The sequence below is a fragment of the Polyodon spathula genome, chromosome 2 (assembly GCF_017654505.1).
Source record: "Polyodon spathula isolate WHYD16114869_AA chromosome 2, ASM1765450v1, whole genome shotgun sequence".
Taxonomy (NCBI): Eukaryota; Metazoa; Chordata; class Actinopteri; order Acipenseriformes; family Polyodontidae; genus Polyodon; species Polyodon spathula.
The window spans coordinates 23,197,284-23,213,629 of record NC_054535.1 but is presented as its reverse complement, the minus strand read 5'-3'; the positions used below and the strand labels follow the sequence as shown (position 1 = coordinate 23,213,629).

At 38.6% G+C, this 16,346-nt stretch overlaps 1 protein-coding gene across 2 annotated transcripts in view; it reads left to right on the top strand.

The window, feature by feature from the left end:
• The first annotated feature begins 6,188 nt into the window (after positions 1-6,188).
• The window catches only part of LOC121294305 (uncharacterized protein C20orf194-like), a 51,548-nt gene continuing 41,390 nt past the window's right edge, over positions 6,189-16,346 (top strand). For both annotated transcript variants that reach the window (XM_041217907.1, XM_041217897.1), the window contains exons 1-3: positions 6,189-6,342; positions 12,040-12,119; positions 12,694-12,813. In XM_041217907.1, the coding sequence (XP_041073841.1) occupies positions 6,287-6,342; positions 12,040-12,119; positions 12,694-12,813 (256 nt within the window). In that variant the 5' untranslated portion in view covers positions 6,189-6,286. The remainder of the gene's footprint in view (positions 6,343-12,039; positions 12,120-12,693; positions 12,814-16,346) is intronic.

The window sequence follows — 16,346 nt, the reverse complement described above, 5'->3', positions numbered from 1 at the left end:
AATTTTGAGCATCTGAAGCTTCTTTTTTCCTGCATGGCCCCACCAAGCCACTAGAGCAGTGGTCCTCAAATTCGTGCCCGCTAAATCAGGTCAACGTGCTCGTGGGAGCTGTTCTTAAATCATGGGTCGTGAACACATTTTTGGCAGGTCGTAGCGTGGGAAAATAAAGAAAGCTTTAAACACGTTTTCCAACAAAAGCGCCACAGCAGTCTGTTGGTAGTGCTCCTCGCTTATACTGTGCTTGTAACGTACGCAACATTATTATTTTTTTCCGAATGGCTTTTGCGATACGATGAACCAATTGAATATCTGCATTGTCTCTGCGGTAGCCCATTCATAATTTAGCTAGGTGGGACATAAACTATGTCTGTTTCAAGTGCAGGTACTAACTGTAAATTTAATAGGAGAGTCAAATATCTGCCAATTTTTACGCAGCTGTCCAATCATAAGCAAGCAGAGGTCGTTCATGGTATTTGTATGAAAATTGAAGGCGAGTAAAGTCCCCAAATGGAAAGTGAAAGATCTGACAGCTGTCCAGTCATTCGTGAACAGAGGCGGGGTGTTAATATGCCGGGTAAGAACTGAATTTTATCGGCACGCACAATTACCACCTGAGACTTGGTCTTATTAGAGTGCCTTCTCGCGAGATGTGTGTGTGTGTGTGTGTGTGTGTGTGTGTGTGTGTGTGTGTGTGTGTGTGTGTGTGTGTGTGTGTGTGTGTGTGTGTGTGTGTGTGAGTGTGTGTGAGTGTGTGTGTGTGTGTGTGTCTGTCACGAGAAGGCAGTGTGTAAGATAAGATCCTATGCAATAGTCAGTGTGTCTGCAAACAGCCAAGTAAGATCAATTTATGCCCTTGCCAAAATGACTTTGAGGACCGCTTCACTAGGGGAATGCGGTGCTAGTGCCGGTACTATGATAGGCGGTTAATATATTCTTAAAAGCAATAAATTAAGGAAGCTCCAAAAACTGTCGGGGTTAAAGCGATACCTTCAATTGTAAAATTAGAGGGTCTCAGTGGAGCGGTCAGGGCCCAGCGGAGTGGTCAGGGCGATTAGAGGGGCTCAGTGGAGCGGTCAGGGCTCAGCAGATCGGAGGGGCAAGCAGCTAATGTTTACAGTCGTCTTTTATACTTTTCAAACAAATACATTTTTTGAATTTCCTGTTGCATGCTCCCATTGGCTAGTTTGTGGATGAATGGGCTTGAAACTTTGATTGATCACTACCCCCCTTCCTCTGTCTGATTAGTTCATTATCATAATCTGGAAAGGGGAAACTTTCTTAAAACGTGCATAACTTTTGATAATTCTAATTTTATTTTGAATTCCAGTTATTTTTACCATAAGAAATTGTTTAGACACCAAATATGTCTGGTTGCGACTTTGGTTAGCCATTGCAAACAGTTTAGTTCTCTTAGGGATTTATTACCTGGGTTATTCTATGGGTTTTTTTCTAGGCAATTTAAGAATAGAAATGCTTGCATCTTGTACTTGTAATGAGTTTCAAATCAGTATGATGTGAAATTTGTCCTAATTCTCTTGTTTTCTGTAAGCTAATTTAAAGTGGTCATTTTTTTGCTTTCTTTCAGGCTCTGTGTTAAACCACCTTTCTCTCACTAGACTGGGTAATTCATTTTTCCTGGTGCCTAGTGCATTCAAGGTGTTAGATCGATAGTTATCGCTAGGCAAAGTTAGACAAATTAGATTAAAGTTAATTAAATTTAGCTTTCCTTGTTATAGGATCCACAACAGCTCCGTCCACTCTGTCCTCTTCGCGGAATCTTTTAGCTACGCAGGTAGCAGGGCACAGTTTCTTCTGGATACTGTGGTTTTAGGTGTAAAGCAGACCGAGAATGGTTTTGTCTGATAAGAGACTCTGTAAGTTTTACAGCAGTCCTCCAGCCGGGGCTCAGTCTCGTTGCTTGTGGTCGTTGACTTGCTTGCACCTTGCTTCCTCTTCTTGGGACCGTTTGGGGCAGAGTCCAATCTTAGGTCCATGTTTAGGCAGAGTCCTGGAGTTGCGGCCTTGCTTAGCAGGGTGACAACACCTTGTTTAGCATTTGCTGTGGAGTGCAAAATGTATAGTTTTGCTTGGATATTTATAGTCTTTTCACTCTGCTGAGTAGCTACTTTCATGAGTTCACTTGTGTACCTCACCTTTTTAACTCAAAGATCTTTGAGATTTATCTTTTTGTCTTCTTTCTTTCATCCAACGGCTTGTTGTTGCAATTGGGACTTGTTGACATATGTATTTTATGTCTTTCTTGCACCAAACTGCTTGTGTTTGCAGTTTTACAGTCTTTTCACTGTCCTTTCAGCCTCACCGAGTCCAAATGCCCCCCTCCTAGCTCTGGTCATCTTCAGTTCAGTATTCCTGCCAGGAACCAAGGGACTCTTTTCTTAAGACACAGCAGTTTCATTAATTAGTCCAGTTATATCATTAATACATGATCAGGCATTAATATCATATTGAGGGAATATGTCCCACACATGCCAACTCTACACATTAAGGCGCTACAATACAAATTGGTAACCTTTTCATGAGGCTACCAGCTTTCAGTACTGCTATATTCCTACTAAAATTTGCTTCTCATACTATGTATCCCAACCTGAAATACCAATGGTATCTGTCATTTCTTCTCTCTATTCAATATGTATTTTTTATAAGAATATATAAATGTTTATATGGTATATCATGCAGGTGCATAAATGAATATTCCTTCTGTAGTATTTGTGCACCCGGGTAAGAGATATAAGCTCTTCAAATTAAAAAAAAGGGATACTTTTGGAGCAAGTCAGTTTATACCTCCTGCTTTAAAAACAAATAAAGTGTGGGCCAGGACAGGAACTGAGCACAGGGTTAAGAAGACAGGGAAGGCTCTTCAGCAGGATTTGTTAGTGTGATTTTGTGAGACATATACATATTTTTGTTGCATCTAAATGTAAAAATGTGCAGGAAATTACATATTTTAAATTTAACATTTCAAAGATTCTCTGAGTGGAAGCAGGTCACTCACTAGCACACTAGGAGCCGCTTGCTCTCTTAATGCCACACAAGTGTACCTATTTTCACAGAGGGTATGGCATCATTAACCTCTGTCATTAGAAAAGTACAAGACATCATTAATTCAATTACATTTTTAATTACCCAAGTGGTCCCTTATCAACCATCATCTTCTAATTGATGTTAACAGAACATTTCAAATATTTATGTTAAAAACTCTTAATGTGGCCTTTCTTTTACAGTATACAGTATATACCTGCACATGTACTAAACTCAATGCAGCTGTACAAAATCAGCTTATTTCCTGTATATTCTGATAAAACAATAAAACATGCACTGTAGGCTTCAAGTACAGTACAGGAAAGACCCACCGGGCTCAGAACGAGGAAGTGTGTTGGGAGAATTAAGGAGAATAAGAGTGAATGTTGCCAGCCAGCGAACAAGGTACTGGTACTCGTTTGCTTAAAATAATTATAATTGTTAGTGTTTGTTTTACTTTGGACAGAATGCCCTTTTCGTTGTGTGTTTTTGTTTCATTCTTTATTAAATACGAGCGCAGCAACTCCGTTTTGCCTTGTACTACTTGTGTTTGTTATTCATTTCTTGTCTGACGTCACCACCCTCCAGCCACCCTTTCACAATCACTATGGATAAAAACAATTAAGATAAGGTGTGGCTTCCTGTTGTGTTAATACATTAGGTGCTAGAAAGCAGCACAAGCCCACAGCATTGCACATATTTAAAATAGATGAGGAAAACAAACTAGAGATGTTTAACACAGGAAGAGGGGAACCATAATGTTATCTGTGTTAATTAATTATGGATTTTCAGCCTTTATTAGCAGCCCTAACTAACTATCAGCATATTGTTACCAGCATTCATTATCTTGGCTGGCTTTTTATGTGGTGGTTTTATTTTAAGCTTCCTTTTTAAGTTTTTTAGGGGTTAATGCGGCAAAGTAAAGAAGTCTGGGTAAAATCTGGCTGCTTTTCTGTAACTAGCAAACATCAAAAATAATGTTCAGAGATAATGAGCTCATAGTGAGCTACAGAACTTCTGCAATACTGCTTGCTACGTGATACATGAAACATTGCTTGCATTCAATGCTTATGGTGCATTTCCCTTTATACTGCAAACCAGGGGCATGTCTTTTTATGCAGTAGGAACCCATTGCTCAAGTATCTCAGGTGATCATTCTTTATTGACACATTTGCCAGTCGGTCAGAAGCTAGGCATTCTCAAGGAACTAATATTAGATGACCTTGAAGGAATTGCAGGAAAACCTCTTGGTTGCACACAATGCTTCTGGGGTCCCCTGGATACAGGTGGCGGAAAAGATAAACAAGAGAAGCAAAGGTTCATGAGACAGGAGGGTTCCTGAGGAAATGCATAAATTATTTATGAAACACTGCACAGAGATCTGACTGGGGCAGCTGCTCATCATACTGCAGGCAGGCATTATACAGTATATTGATGTTGATTGCTGAGCTCTTACTCAACACATTTTCCTTGAATATCAAAGCTTTTCCGACCATCGGGGAGGGCTTTTGTGGCAGGACTTCAACTGTTTTCCTTGTTCTGAGCAAAAATCAAAAATGGCCAGAAAGGATGAGAACAGTCGCAAAACCCTAATTCCGACAGTATGAGCAATGTTATGAAAATGAAGTGGGTACCTAATTAACATAACTGGCGTGCAAAAATCAAAAGGGTTCATGTGGTTGGATTGAGTATTTTCTGTGTAAAGTGGCTCCGTCTGTTTCAAAATGTCCTAATGGAGATTGGCACCTATTTCAAACAGGCACCATCTAAGAAAGGGTCTGATGTGGGTACAGTGACTCTGACTTCTTTGGCAATGGATGTTGTCCAGGCTTGCTCTAGTTATCCAGACTTGCTCTAAACAAGATTAATGGTTTGTAGTGTATGAAACATTTTTGTTCTTTTGTTGTTCTCACTATTATTGTTCAGTAAACATTGCTTATTTTGTTTACATCACAGTCGTTGTTCCCATATCTTTCACAGTACACTCACAAAAATATGTGCTACTGATTAGCTTGGATTAGTTATCGTACAATAAAAACGATTATGCTATGTACAAAGAACTGGGGTGAGAATTGGCCCGGGCTAATGTTCAACTTCCCAGAAGAGTATTGGGGTGAGAATTAGTCTCTTTTGTACAGCGGTATCAGTGCTATACTTCAGAGCGGGCCCACAGTTGCCCATTTTGCTTATAATAATGCTGGGCTTGTTTTCTCGTGAGACTTGGCAACACTGGGAGGTCACAGGGTTCGCATCCCACCTCTGCCTGTGAGAAGGGTCTGCGGGAACTGCGGTTCGCCACGTTTTACATAGGCTAATCTAATGCTTATATTAAGGAAGACTAAATAGTATTCCTTTCGCATGTAAAGAAGAGATAACATTTCATTTGCTCGAAAATGAATACAATTTAATTGTTTACACCTGGAACCATGTCTGAGCCTATGACTAAAAAATTATTTAATGTAAAGGAAGCAGGATCTGAGGAGTGTGTGTGTGTGTGCGTGTGTGTGCGTGTGTGTGTGTGTGTGTATATATATACACACACACACACACACACACACCTCAGATCCTGCTTCTTTTACAGTGTAAAAATTAAAACCACTAACTGAAATTTATTAAATTGAAACCGCTTGTCAAAACTGTCACTATTTTTCTGCTAGGACTTTTAAATATAACTATCTAGATGGGGGAGTTTTAAATCATTTAAAACTATTAACATAACACTTACCTTCTTAACTACTAATTTACTTCATCATCTGTATATAGATAGTATCAATGCTTTTCCTACCAAAAAAAAAAAAAAAAAAAAACTGTCCCAAGCACTTTACCTGAGGAAAATATATTCCTAAACCACAAAATCAACCATTCTTTCCTATGTGCTGTTGTTACTGCTGTCAAGGGACGCTTAAGGACGTTATTAGTAGGATTTGAAGGGGTGAACAAACTGATAAACATTTACAAAACACAGCTACACAATCTTAACATATTTTTAAACTAATAATAAATTAAATATATATCTGTTTAAAGAATAAGACATTCGTATTTTAATACCACAGTTTGTGATAAAGATGTTTGATGAAAATATAGAATTTGTTATAACTCCCCTCTATCTGCTGTGTGGTACAATCCGTTGCCATTTCTGGTTAGGTCTTCCTCAGTCTTTCAAGGGTTGTTGTTAATGATGGGAGGTGTCGAGGTTTAAGATTTGCTTTTTAACGATATTATTTGTAATAGATATACTGCTGTGAAGATGGCATCAGTGTGGAGGAAGAACATTAAATACCATTCCTTGAGCCCTGCTGTCAGGTAAAACGTGATAACATTATTAAAATTGAGTCGTCAGAGGGAGTAGAGGCCGAGGTTTTTTACTGTAAATTTAACTGCAGCATTCCCATTTTGCATGTATTTTTTTTTAATGACAGTTGGGGGATTCCGTAATTCCTCTGAGAATGCTGGAAAATGGGTAGTCCCATCCGCAAAAACGTATGCATTTTTACTCACCCACTCTTATATATATATATATATATATATATATATATATATATATATATATATATATATATATATATATATATATATATATAAAACAATCAAAAAAACAAACCCCCCCCCCCCCCCCCCCCTCTCTTTGTGGGGGTCTTATTTCATATCACATACATTAATCGTAGGAGTTTATTGTTGCAGCGTTGGTGACTCAATCAATGAATGGACGACGGCAAACAACTGTGCACTGTCAATTGCATAAGGTCTATATAGTTGTTATTCATTTCTAGTAATTTCGGTGTATGATTTTTGAAAGACAAAGTAACGATAATCATTTGTTGTTGTATGTACAGTATGCGTAGTTAGCAAATACTTGATCGGTGCCAGTTTTTTAAATGCATTTATTTATTTATTTACAGACGGCATCATTCCAACGTGTTTTTATTATACTAATAATTGTTGATTATATATATATATATATATATATATTATATATATATATATATATATATATATATTATGTGTATATGTATGTGTGTGTGTGTGTGTGTGTGTGTGTGTGTGTTTTTGAAGCTTCAAATTAGGTGGTGTAATTTATAACTTTGACGCAATGGTAAAATATTAAATCGAGAAATAATAATAATAAAAACATAATTATAATAATAGTATGGTTTGTAGTCTGGAACCATCTCCCCAGTAATGTTGTTAAAGCAGACATCCTGTGACATCCTGAAATCTTTCAAGAAGCTGCTTGAGATTCTGGGATCAATAAGCTTCTAACAACCAAACGAGGTTGTAAGATGTTTGTAAACGTTTTTATGTAAAGCAAGTGTGAGTCCTGTACATAGTTTTAATTGGTTTGTGTTCTTTCTTGTTTCCTTGTGCTGTTGTACAAATGTACAGTATCTGTACTACACAGCAGAGCATAGAAAACTAGCTACATGTTTGTGTTTTCATGCTCAGACTTTCGTATTTACCTTTTAACTTGTTTTCCGACTTTGATTTGTTGCAATACTACTTTCTCTTGTCAGAATACTGTATACTGTAAAAACTGCGGCGGTGTTTATAAACTGAATAGTAATGAAGGACTCCGTGAACTAGTAAATTGTCATGAAAGTAAATCACAAGGTGCAGTAGATGTTGTTTTAATGAGGGGCCCTACATCAAAGTATTTTTGTTTTGTTTACAGTGCCATATTTGTTTTAACAATTTGCATTCATACAGTGTCTTAACAACAGTTGTACACTGTATTCTCAATGAAGTTCCCTTACAGGAAATTAACAGTTTCATTGCTAATGATACAGGAATGATACAGATAATTTTTCACATATCCATTTCACTTAATTGTTACCAGCCATTCAAACTGATACGACATTCCCCTTCGATTGTGCCTTAGGAAAGCTTTCTAGTTATACTAGACTTTACCAATACCCACAACTTTGGTTGTTGAACTTGATTTCAACTTCATAAATTTGAATGTATTAATCATCCGAATAGAGGTTGTGTATTGTTGTTCTAAATCAATCGCCACTATGCCAGCTGCTAATGTCATGTAAAATGTTATAGATGGCATCTTCATATGTTCAGTGATTGGGGCAAAGTCAAAAAATATCCTACACTTATACCCCAGACCAATTTTGACATCCAAACATAGGGTATAGCCTCTAATTCTTTGTGCCTCCCAATCGATCCATTGACACTCTTGTTAGGGGAGTCATAAGCCCCTTTCACACTGGCACTTCTACCCAGGTCCGGACCCAGGTCCAGACTAACTGGGTCACAATCCCGTGTAGTGTGAAACCACGTACCTGGGTCGTACCCGGGTTAACCCTGGTCCCAGTGACCCACTTCAGGATGTGGGTTGACATGTTTTGACCTGGGTTGAGCGAGACAAAATGCTTGGTGGCTGTTCGTGAGCCAACACAATAACAAACAGTCATGTCTGCTGTGAAAGTTTCACTTCCGCAAGGAACATTTTTGTTTATTCTGTTTAGCCATTTTTTTGTTGCTTGAGACACACGATGAGCCAGATCGCAGCAGGGATGTAGAAACCTTTGCTCTAATCAAAATTTGGGCCAACGGTTCAGTCCAGAGACGCTTGGATGGAAGCGTCAGTAACAAGCTGCTTCCGGGGCTTTGATACACACATTGTTTACTTGCTTTATCAAAAGCAGTGTGAAATCATGTACATTACTTGCATGACACTGGGTCCAGCCTGGGTAGGTTCTGAGCCAGTTAGATCATGCCAGTGTGAAAGGGGCTATAGTTACACTGAGAGAGAGAGGCAGTTCCCAGGACAGGGTGTTCTCATTCTTTGTGACTGATAAGATAAGTCACCCATTCCAGATTATGGGGGTGATGTAAGTGTAGACGCAATGCAAATAATTGCGGATGCAAAATTCTAATTGCATTGCGACCAGGCAATTTTTTGCACTGCACCCTATGTCAACTTAAGAGCAATGCAAATTACTCAACACACACAAATAAGGATCCGCAATTATGATAGTGAGGGTCTCAATTATGGGGTTTCTATGTAGTCAGTTTACACGTGGAATAGCGATGCGTGTGCAAGTTTGGGAGAACTACTCGTTTAAATCAGGTTTGTGGCTGAAAAAACCGCCAAAGAGAGGGATAGGTTAAATCTCATTTACTTGTGTAAATGATGAAACACATGGGAAAGTCCACACCCAGTTTCACATGGAAACCCACATTTCATGTTAATGAAAGTAGTTTTATCCTTAACTATAACTATTGCAAGGGAGCAAGTCAGTTGTTACTGTGAATTCCAAGATGGCAGAAAGTAGTTGCTGAAGAGTGATTTTATGGTTAGCAGTGGTGTAGTTCACCTTAATGATAATGCGGGCAGGTTTTTTTATAATTGTTTTTTTTTGTTTTCTGGCTGGTCTGTCATGTTGTTTGTTATTTTTTGTGGGTTTACAGTTCTGTATGAACTGCGTTATGGTCTTGTTATAATATTAACCCTTTGCGGTTCTATGTTGGACCAGGTCCGATATTACAATTTTCCCTTTCCAGCCCAATGTCGGACCCTGTCCAACGTCATCAAAAAGATAGAAAGCACAAGTCTCAAGTCGTTTTTTTTCTCTGGAAAAAGCCGAGAAAACCTTTCAATGGCCAAGTGAGACTGATAGGAGCCTGATGAAGCTGAAAATACCCATGCACCACAGAGATAACACGGACATAAACAAAGGAGATAGCTGCTACTGTATTCAGCGCTCAAACAATATCACAGACATTTGCAGAGCTTTTTGCAATTTACCCGAATAGGCTGCCTAGGATCTAGGAGGTCCTCTGTATGGGATCAGCTCACTGCAACAACTCCTGCACATCTTACAAAGATGGACATACTCCCCCACATCCTCCTCACCCAACTACCTTGGCATTGCTAATGTGATATTGAATTATATTGAAATGAGGCCAGGTTGCCAGTGTAGTATTTTAGGAATTTCATAACCCTGATTATCTGGAATTTTAGGACAGATGTAGGTCAGTGTTTGGCTAGACAGCATTTTTTTTTTAAATTCTTGTTCACTGGTTGATTGAAATCTTCACGTTCATTGTTATTCCTTTGTTATTTATTCTTACTGATGAGAATTATGTAATTCTTCTGTCAACGAGCCAAGAGGCTGTGCACATGCTTAGGAAATGATCTCAAACCAAACTTCCTCTATGTTATTTTCCTTTCTCAGCTTCCAAAAAGCATACATGGTGCGTTATTTGTTAAAACAAAAGTTTGTAATTGGAGTCCTGGATAGCTCATCTGGTAAAGGCAAGGCTGTGTGCTGTGTAGGGTAAGTCATCACTGTGCCCACTTGCCAATTTTAACTGGGGATCCCACAGGAAGTAGAGGGTTATTCCTTGTAATCCTACTGGTTTGAGAGGTAAAATCATCAGGGACTGTTTATCCTCGGCAGAGTCCTGCGTAGGTCAGATTTTTATGACCTGCTTTCGACCAGGGAGCTACACCTCTGCTTTCGCAGAAATGTACCAGTTTTGTGGCTGTCGTTCACAAAAACATAATGACAGGTTTTGCGAGCAATGAATCCAGTCACGTGTTTGTTATTTTAATTTTATTATTTTATTATTTGATTCTAGAAGAATTCCACACTTTACCTCTCAACCTGTTATCCACTACATGATATAATCCCTACCCTACCTTTTGTTTCACCTTGTCCACAGACATTTCTAATATCGCCAAGCAGACGTGATAAAAGGATCTTGTGAGATATCAAACAAGTGGCAATAAAAACTGAGAACACTGCTTAGTCAGCTGATTCCTCCCTAATTGTCCCCCTGCTGTAGTACAGAAAATACATTTGCCTTCTAATACGTTATTTGGGAAAGGGTTACAGACGAGTGCACTGAAAGGACAGAAAACGTTTTTAGCGATTTGAATTCAGACCTGAGAATTACTTTTTTTTTTTTTTTTTTTTTTTTTTTAAATAAATTTGGAATCGGCAGTTATTTTTTCTCATTTTCTCCTTAATTTGGAAAGCCCAATTATTTTTATTTCAACCCGACTCACTGCTGCCACCACCCGCGCTGACTTGGGAGAGACGAAAACGGACACACGCGTCCTCCAAAATGTGTGCTGTTAGCCGTCCACTTCTTTTCACTCTGCAGGCCCGTCATACAGACACCTCGTTGGAGGACCACGCAGCTCTAGGCAACTTACAGACCGGCCCGCAGGCACCCTGCCAATCTACAGGGGTCACTGTTGCGCAGTGAGCTGAGGACACCCTGGCTGACCTAAGCTCTCCCTACTCGGCAGTGGAATAGCCTGGACTCGGACCGCCGATTTCCAGGCTATAGGGTGCATTTTGCACTCCATGCGCAGTGCCTTTACTGGGTAATCCACTCGGCAGCCCCAAAACGTACATGTTTTTGACCTGCACCTGGACTGCAAACTGCAAAAAAGTTCACATTCCAAACCCAACCTGACCCGCTTTTGCGGTTCATCCGCGGGTACCTGATGTGATGCAGGACTTCAATCGTCAGCCAACAGCCCTCTGAACTCAATTGGACACATGCAGGACTGGCCTTTGTCTTCCATAGCTCACCAATATCCGATGTCAAACTGCTTGGTCCAAATAGGCAATTTGCTCAGCAGTGAGAACACAGGCCACCCACTGACCTATAATTCTCTTGAGGTGTTGTGGGGAGTTGCTGCGCAAGTTGATTTGTTAAGTTTCGCATTGTTCTGATATAATGTTTGATTTCTCTTGCTGAGAAAAAAGTAAAAAAAAAATAAATTACATTTTAAAAAATAAATAAATAAATAAAACAAATAAATAATAATTTGGGAATTAAAACCCTAAAAATGATTTAGAATAATGACCTTACCTTTTATGGTGGAGGAGTAATCTTAGGGTCAGTTGGAGCTGTCACTTTGATTAGCATTAAATTTTGAAGCATATTTCAATGGTCCTGCTCTTATTTTTAAAATGTGTAATTTTAGCACTTCTTTACCTTGTGGTGTTTTTTTTCCCCCTTCTTTTATAGCTGTTCCCGTCTTCGTCAGGTTCAGTCAATCCTGAGCGACAGCAGCAAGTCCAAACCAGATGGGATCCTGTGTATTCTTGGTAAGCCTTTCCACAGAACACTGACATATAGCTGTGGAGTGAGATATGTGAGTCATTAATGTAACAGTGTGGAGGCTGGATGAGAATCAGCGACTTTGCACACCGCAACGAAGTGTCCTAACCACAATGCAGAAGATCCAGGCTCTTCTGCATTTGTGTTTTTAGAGCTCATCTCATCTTACTGACGGGACAGATTATGCGCTGACAGTGTATCACACAACACTGCCTGATACACTATGTGTTTGTTTTTGAAAATGGTTTCCCATATTAAAAGGTTCACTCTATTTCGGAACCATTGTGGCTGATACTGGCTTCAATTTCCATAAAAAGTCTGCAACTTTGTTTGGTCACATTTGACTCATCCTTTTTTTAATTTTTGTTGCATAAAGGTCAAAACTAAGCTTTATAAGAATATTCTTATGTGAAAAAACAGACATCCGTACCAACTTGCCCCAGCAGTTCAAGAGATGTTTATTAGTTTTTGCATCATGTTGATTAGTCTTGATACAGTACTGGGTAATGGTGCACCCCATTAAATATCACCACCAGAGTAATTTCTGTCTCTTCATTGCAGGAATTGACAGCAGGTACAATCAGGGCTGCATCGAGCTGGCCAACTACCTGCTCTTTGGTTTGTACAATCAGAATAACGTGGACCTGGAGAGGACAGAGTTCCCAGAGGAGGTGCTAGATGGTATGCACAGCATAGTTAATTGACTGATTCATTCAATTGCACATTGAGTGTAGTTATTTTTTAATTTAAAAATAATTTCAGTGAAGGAATTGCCAGGGGCAGGTTTAGAGAATTTGACTAATTATTTGTCAGAAACAAAAAATGTTAATGTGATATGCAGTAACAATAACAATACAGTTATAGGCAGGGGTTCACATAACTTATATCATTAAGTTTTCACATTACCAGCAGAAATGGTTTGGTACTCCGTAAAATTAGAGGTCATTTTCTATGTCGTTGTCTAACTCCACCTCTAGTGCCAGGGTACCTCATATAGTGTGAGCCACGTTAAATTCTGGCGCCAGTAGGCATGTTTAATTTGTTGTTGTTATTATTATATATACAGTACCGTGAAAAAGTATTTGCCCCCTGTCTGATTTTCTGCATTTTTGCGTATTTTTGACACTGAATGTTATCAGATCTTCAACCAAAATCTAATATTAGATAAAAAAGGGACCCTGAATGAACAAATAACACAACATTTTGATACTTATTTCATTTATTTATTAAAGAAAGTTATGCAACACCCAATGTCCCAGTGTGAAAAAATAATCGCCCCCTTAGACTCAACAACTGGTCATGCCACCTTTAGCAGCAAAACTGTAAGCAAACGCTTCCTGTAGTTATTGATCTCAACGTGCCGTGGAGAAATTTTGGTCCACTCCTTCATGCAAAACTGCTTCAACTCAGTGACATTTGTGGGTTTGAGCATAAACTGCTTGTTTCAGGTACTGCCACAACATATCAATGGGGTTTAGGTCTGGACTTTGACTAGGCCATTCCAAAACTTTAAATTTCCTGTTCTTCAACCATTCTGATGTAGACCTGCTTGTGTGTTTCGGATCATTGTCTTGCTGCATGACCCAGCTGCGCTTCAGCTTCAGCTCATGGGCGGATGGCCTGATGGCGGATGGCCATTTTCCTATAGAATTATCTGATACAGAGCCGAATTCATGTTTCCTTCAATGATGGCAAGTAGTCCAGGTCCTGATGCAGCAAAGCATCCCCAAATCATGACACTACCACCACCATGCTTGACCGTTGGTATGAGGTTTTTACTGTGGAATGCAGTGTTTGGTTTTCACCAGACATAACGGGACCCATGTTGGCCAAAAAGTTCCACTTTTGTCTCATTTGTCCATAGAACATTGTTCCAGAACTCTTGAGGATCATCCTCATGCTTTTTGGCAAACTTGAAACGAGCATTCATGTTCTTCTTAGTGAGCAGTGGTTTCCACGTCATTCACGCCATGAATCCCATTTTTGCCCAGTGTCTTTCTGATGGTAGTCATTAACACTGACCTTAGCCGAGGCGAGAGAGGCCTGCAGATCCCTGGATGTTGTTCTAGGGTTCTTTCTGACTTCCTGGACAATTTTACACCTTGCTTTTGGAGAGATTTTGGCAGGATGGCCACTCCTGGGAAGACTCACTACTGTCCCAAACCACCTCCGTTCTGACGGTGATTTGGTGAAGCACCAGAGCCTTAGAAATGGCTTTGTAACCCTTTCCAGATGATAGGCATCAACAACTTTTTTTTCCGGAGGTCTTCAGGAATTTCTTTTGATTGTGGCATGATGTGCCTCTAGAACCTGTGTGCCGACAACTTCACTCTGATGGTAAGGGTCAAAGTTAGTCAGATTTATATTGGGCAGGGCTGGCCCAAATCAGGCCTGATTGTTAACCAAAGTATTCAAACAGCTGACCCTTATTATCCCTTTAATTGGGTTGAGTTAACTAGGGTGTAATAACTTTTTCACACCTAAAGATTGCATGTTTGATTACCTTGACTTTGGTGTTATTTTTTCTCTCAGACTTCCTCTATGTACTACTGCAACCCACAAAAAGATGTGACCAAATTCAATGTGAAAAAAATGCAAAAATGCAGAAACTCAGACAGAGGGCAAATACTTTTCACAGCATTGTGTGTATGTATATATATATATATATATATATATATATATATATATATATATATATATATATATATATATATATATATATATATATATATATATATATATATATATATATATATATAAAATACAGTGATAGCCGCCTTGAATCAAAACTAGTCTTTTCTTATATGTCCATTAGGGTTTATATTAACCAATTCCATGTCTTTTGAAACAAAATGATGTATGAATTAGATAAACAATGATTAAGATTCAGGGTATGTGAAAAAGTAAGTGAACCCCTGGTTTTATCAGCTCAGTTAGGGGGATAATTAGAATCATGTGTTTAAATAATTATGTAGATCTTCAGGGGTGAGTTTGGGAGGCCCCACCCTATATAAAGGTCAGAAACTTTGGAAGTTTGGTCTTCACAATACATGTGTGTGGAAACATGTCATGTCATGTGATGATCAAAATAAATCTCTGAGAACCTCAGAAAAACAGTTATTGATGGTCATCAGTCTAGAAAGGGTTGCAAAACAATTTCTATGGATTTGGGGCTCCAACAATCCACTGTCAGACAGATAGTCTACAAATGGAAAAAGTTCAAGATCACAGTCACTCTACCCAGGTGCAGTCGTCCTACCAAAATCTCTCCAAGAACAAACCAGAAAATTATCAAGGAAGTCACAAAGGACCCCAGAGTAACATCCAAGGATCTGCAGGCCACTCTCGCCTTGGCTAATGTGAGTGTTCATGACTCAACTATCAGAAAAAGACTGAACAAGAATGGTGTTCATGGAAGGATAGCCAGGAAGAAACCACTGCTCTCTATAAAGAACATTGCTGCCCGTCTGAAGTTGCCAAAGAGCACACAGGCTTCAGGAAAAAATTTATATATATATGTGTGTGTGTGTATAAATTGTAAATATTGTTTGTGGTGTGTGTGTGTGTGTGTGTGTGGATATATATATATATATATATATGTGTGTATATGTGTATGTATACATATATATATATATGTCATGTATATATATATATATATATATATATATATAGATATTATATATATAAAAAAAAAATTAATGTATATATATATATATATATATATATATATATATATATATATATATATATATATATATATATATATATATATATATATATATATATATATATATAATGAGTGTAATTACATACAACACCCACTCGTTATATCGCAGATGTCGGGGTCCATTATAAATCCGCTATATATTGAGGGCCACGATATAGCAAGAGACCCATAGAAAAAAAAAAAAAGGCTAAAAGGTAAATACTGTACAATCACTCCCTCGTTTTACTGGGTATGTCAGGGTCCAGTATAAATGCTTTCCGCAACCTGCTTTTTCTCATTTTTTGTGTAAAAAGTAGCACACCGTTTTAGTTTGTACAGCAGGGTAATTTCTTCTCATCAATTTCAGTCTCAAATTAATTTCATGAGTCTTCCTTTCTCTCCTTTTTCAAATGCACAAAACCGCTGCATTGAAATACTGTAATCCATTCCCAACAACAGCATAGGAGGCTTGTTGCTAGGGAGCTGACGTCACCACCTTGTGGCTTTT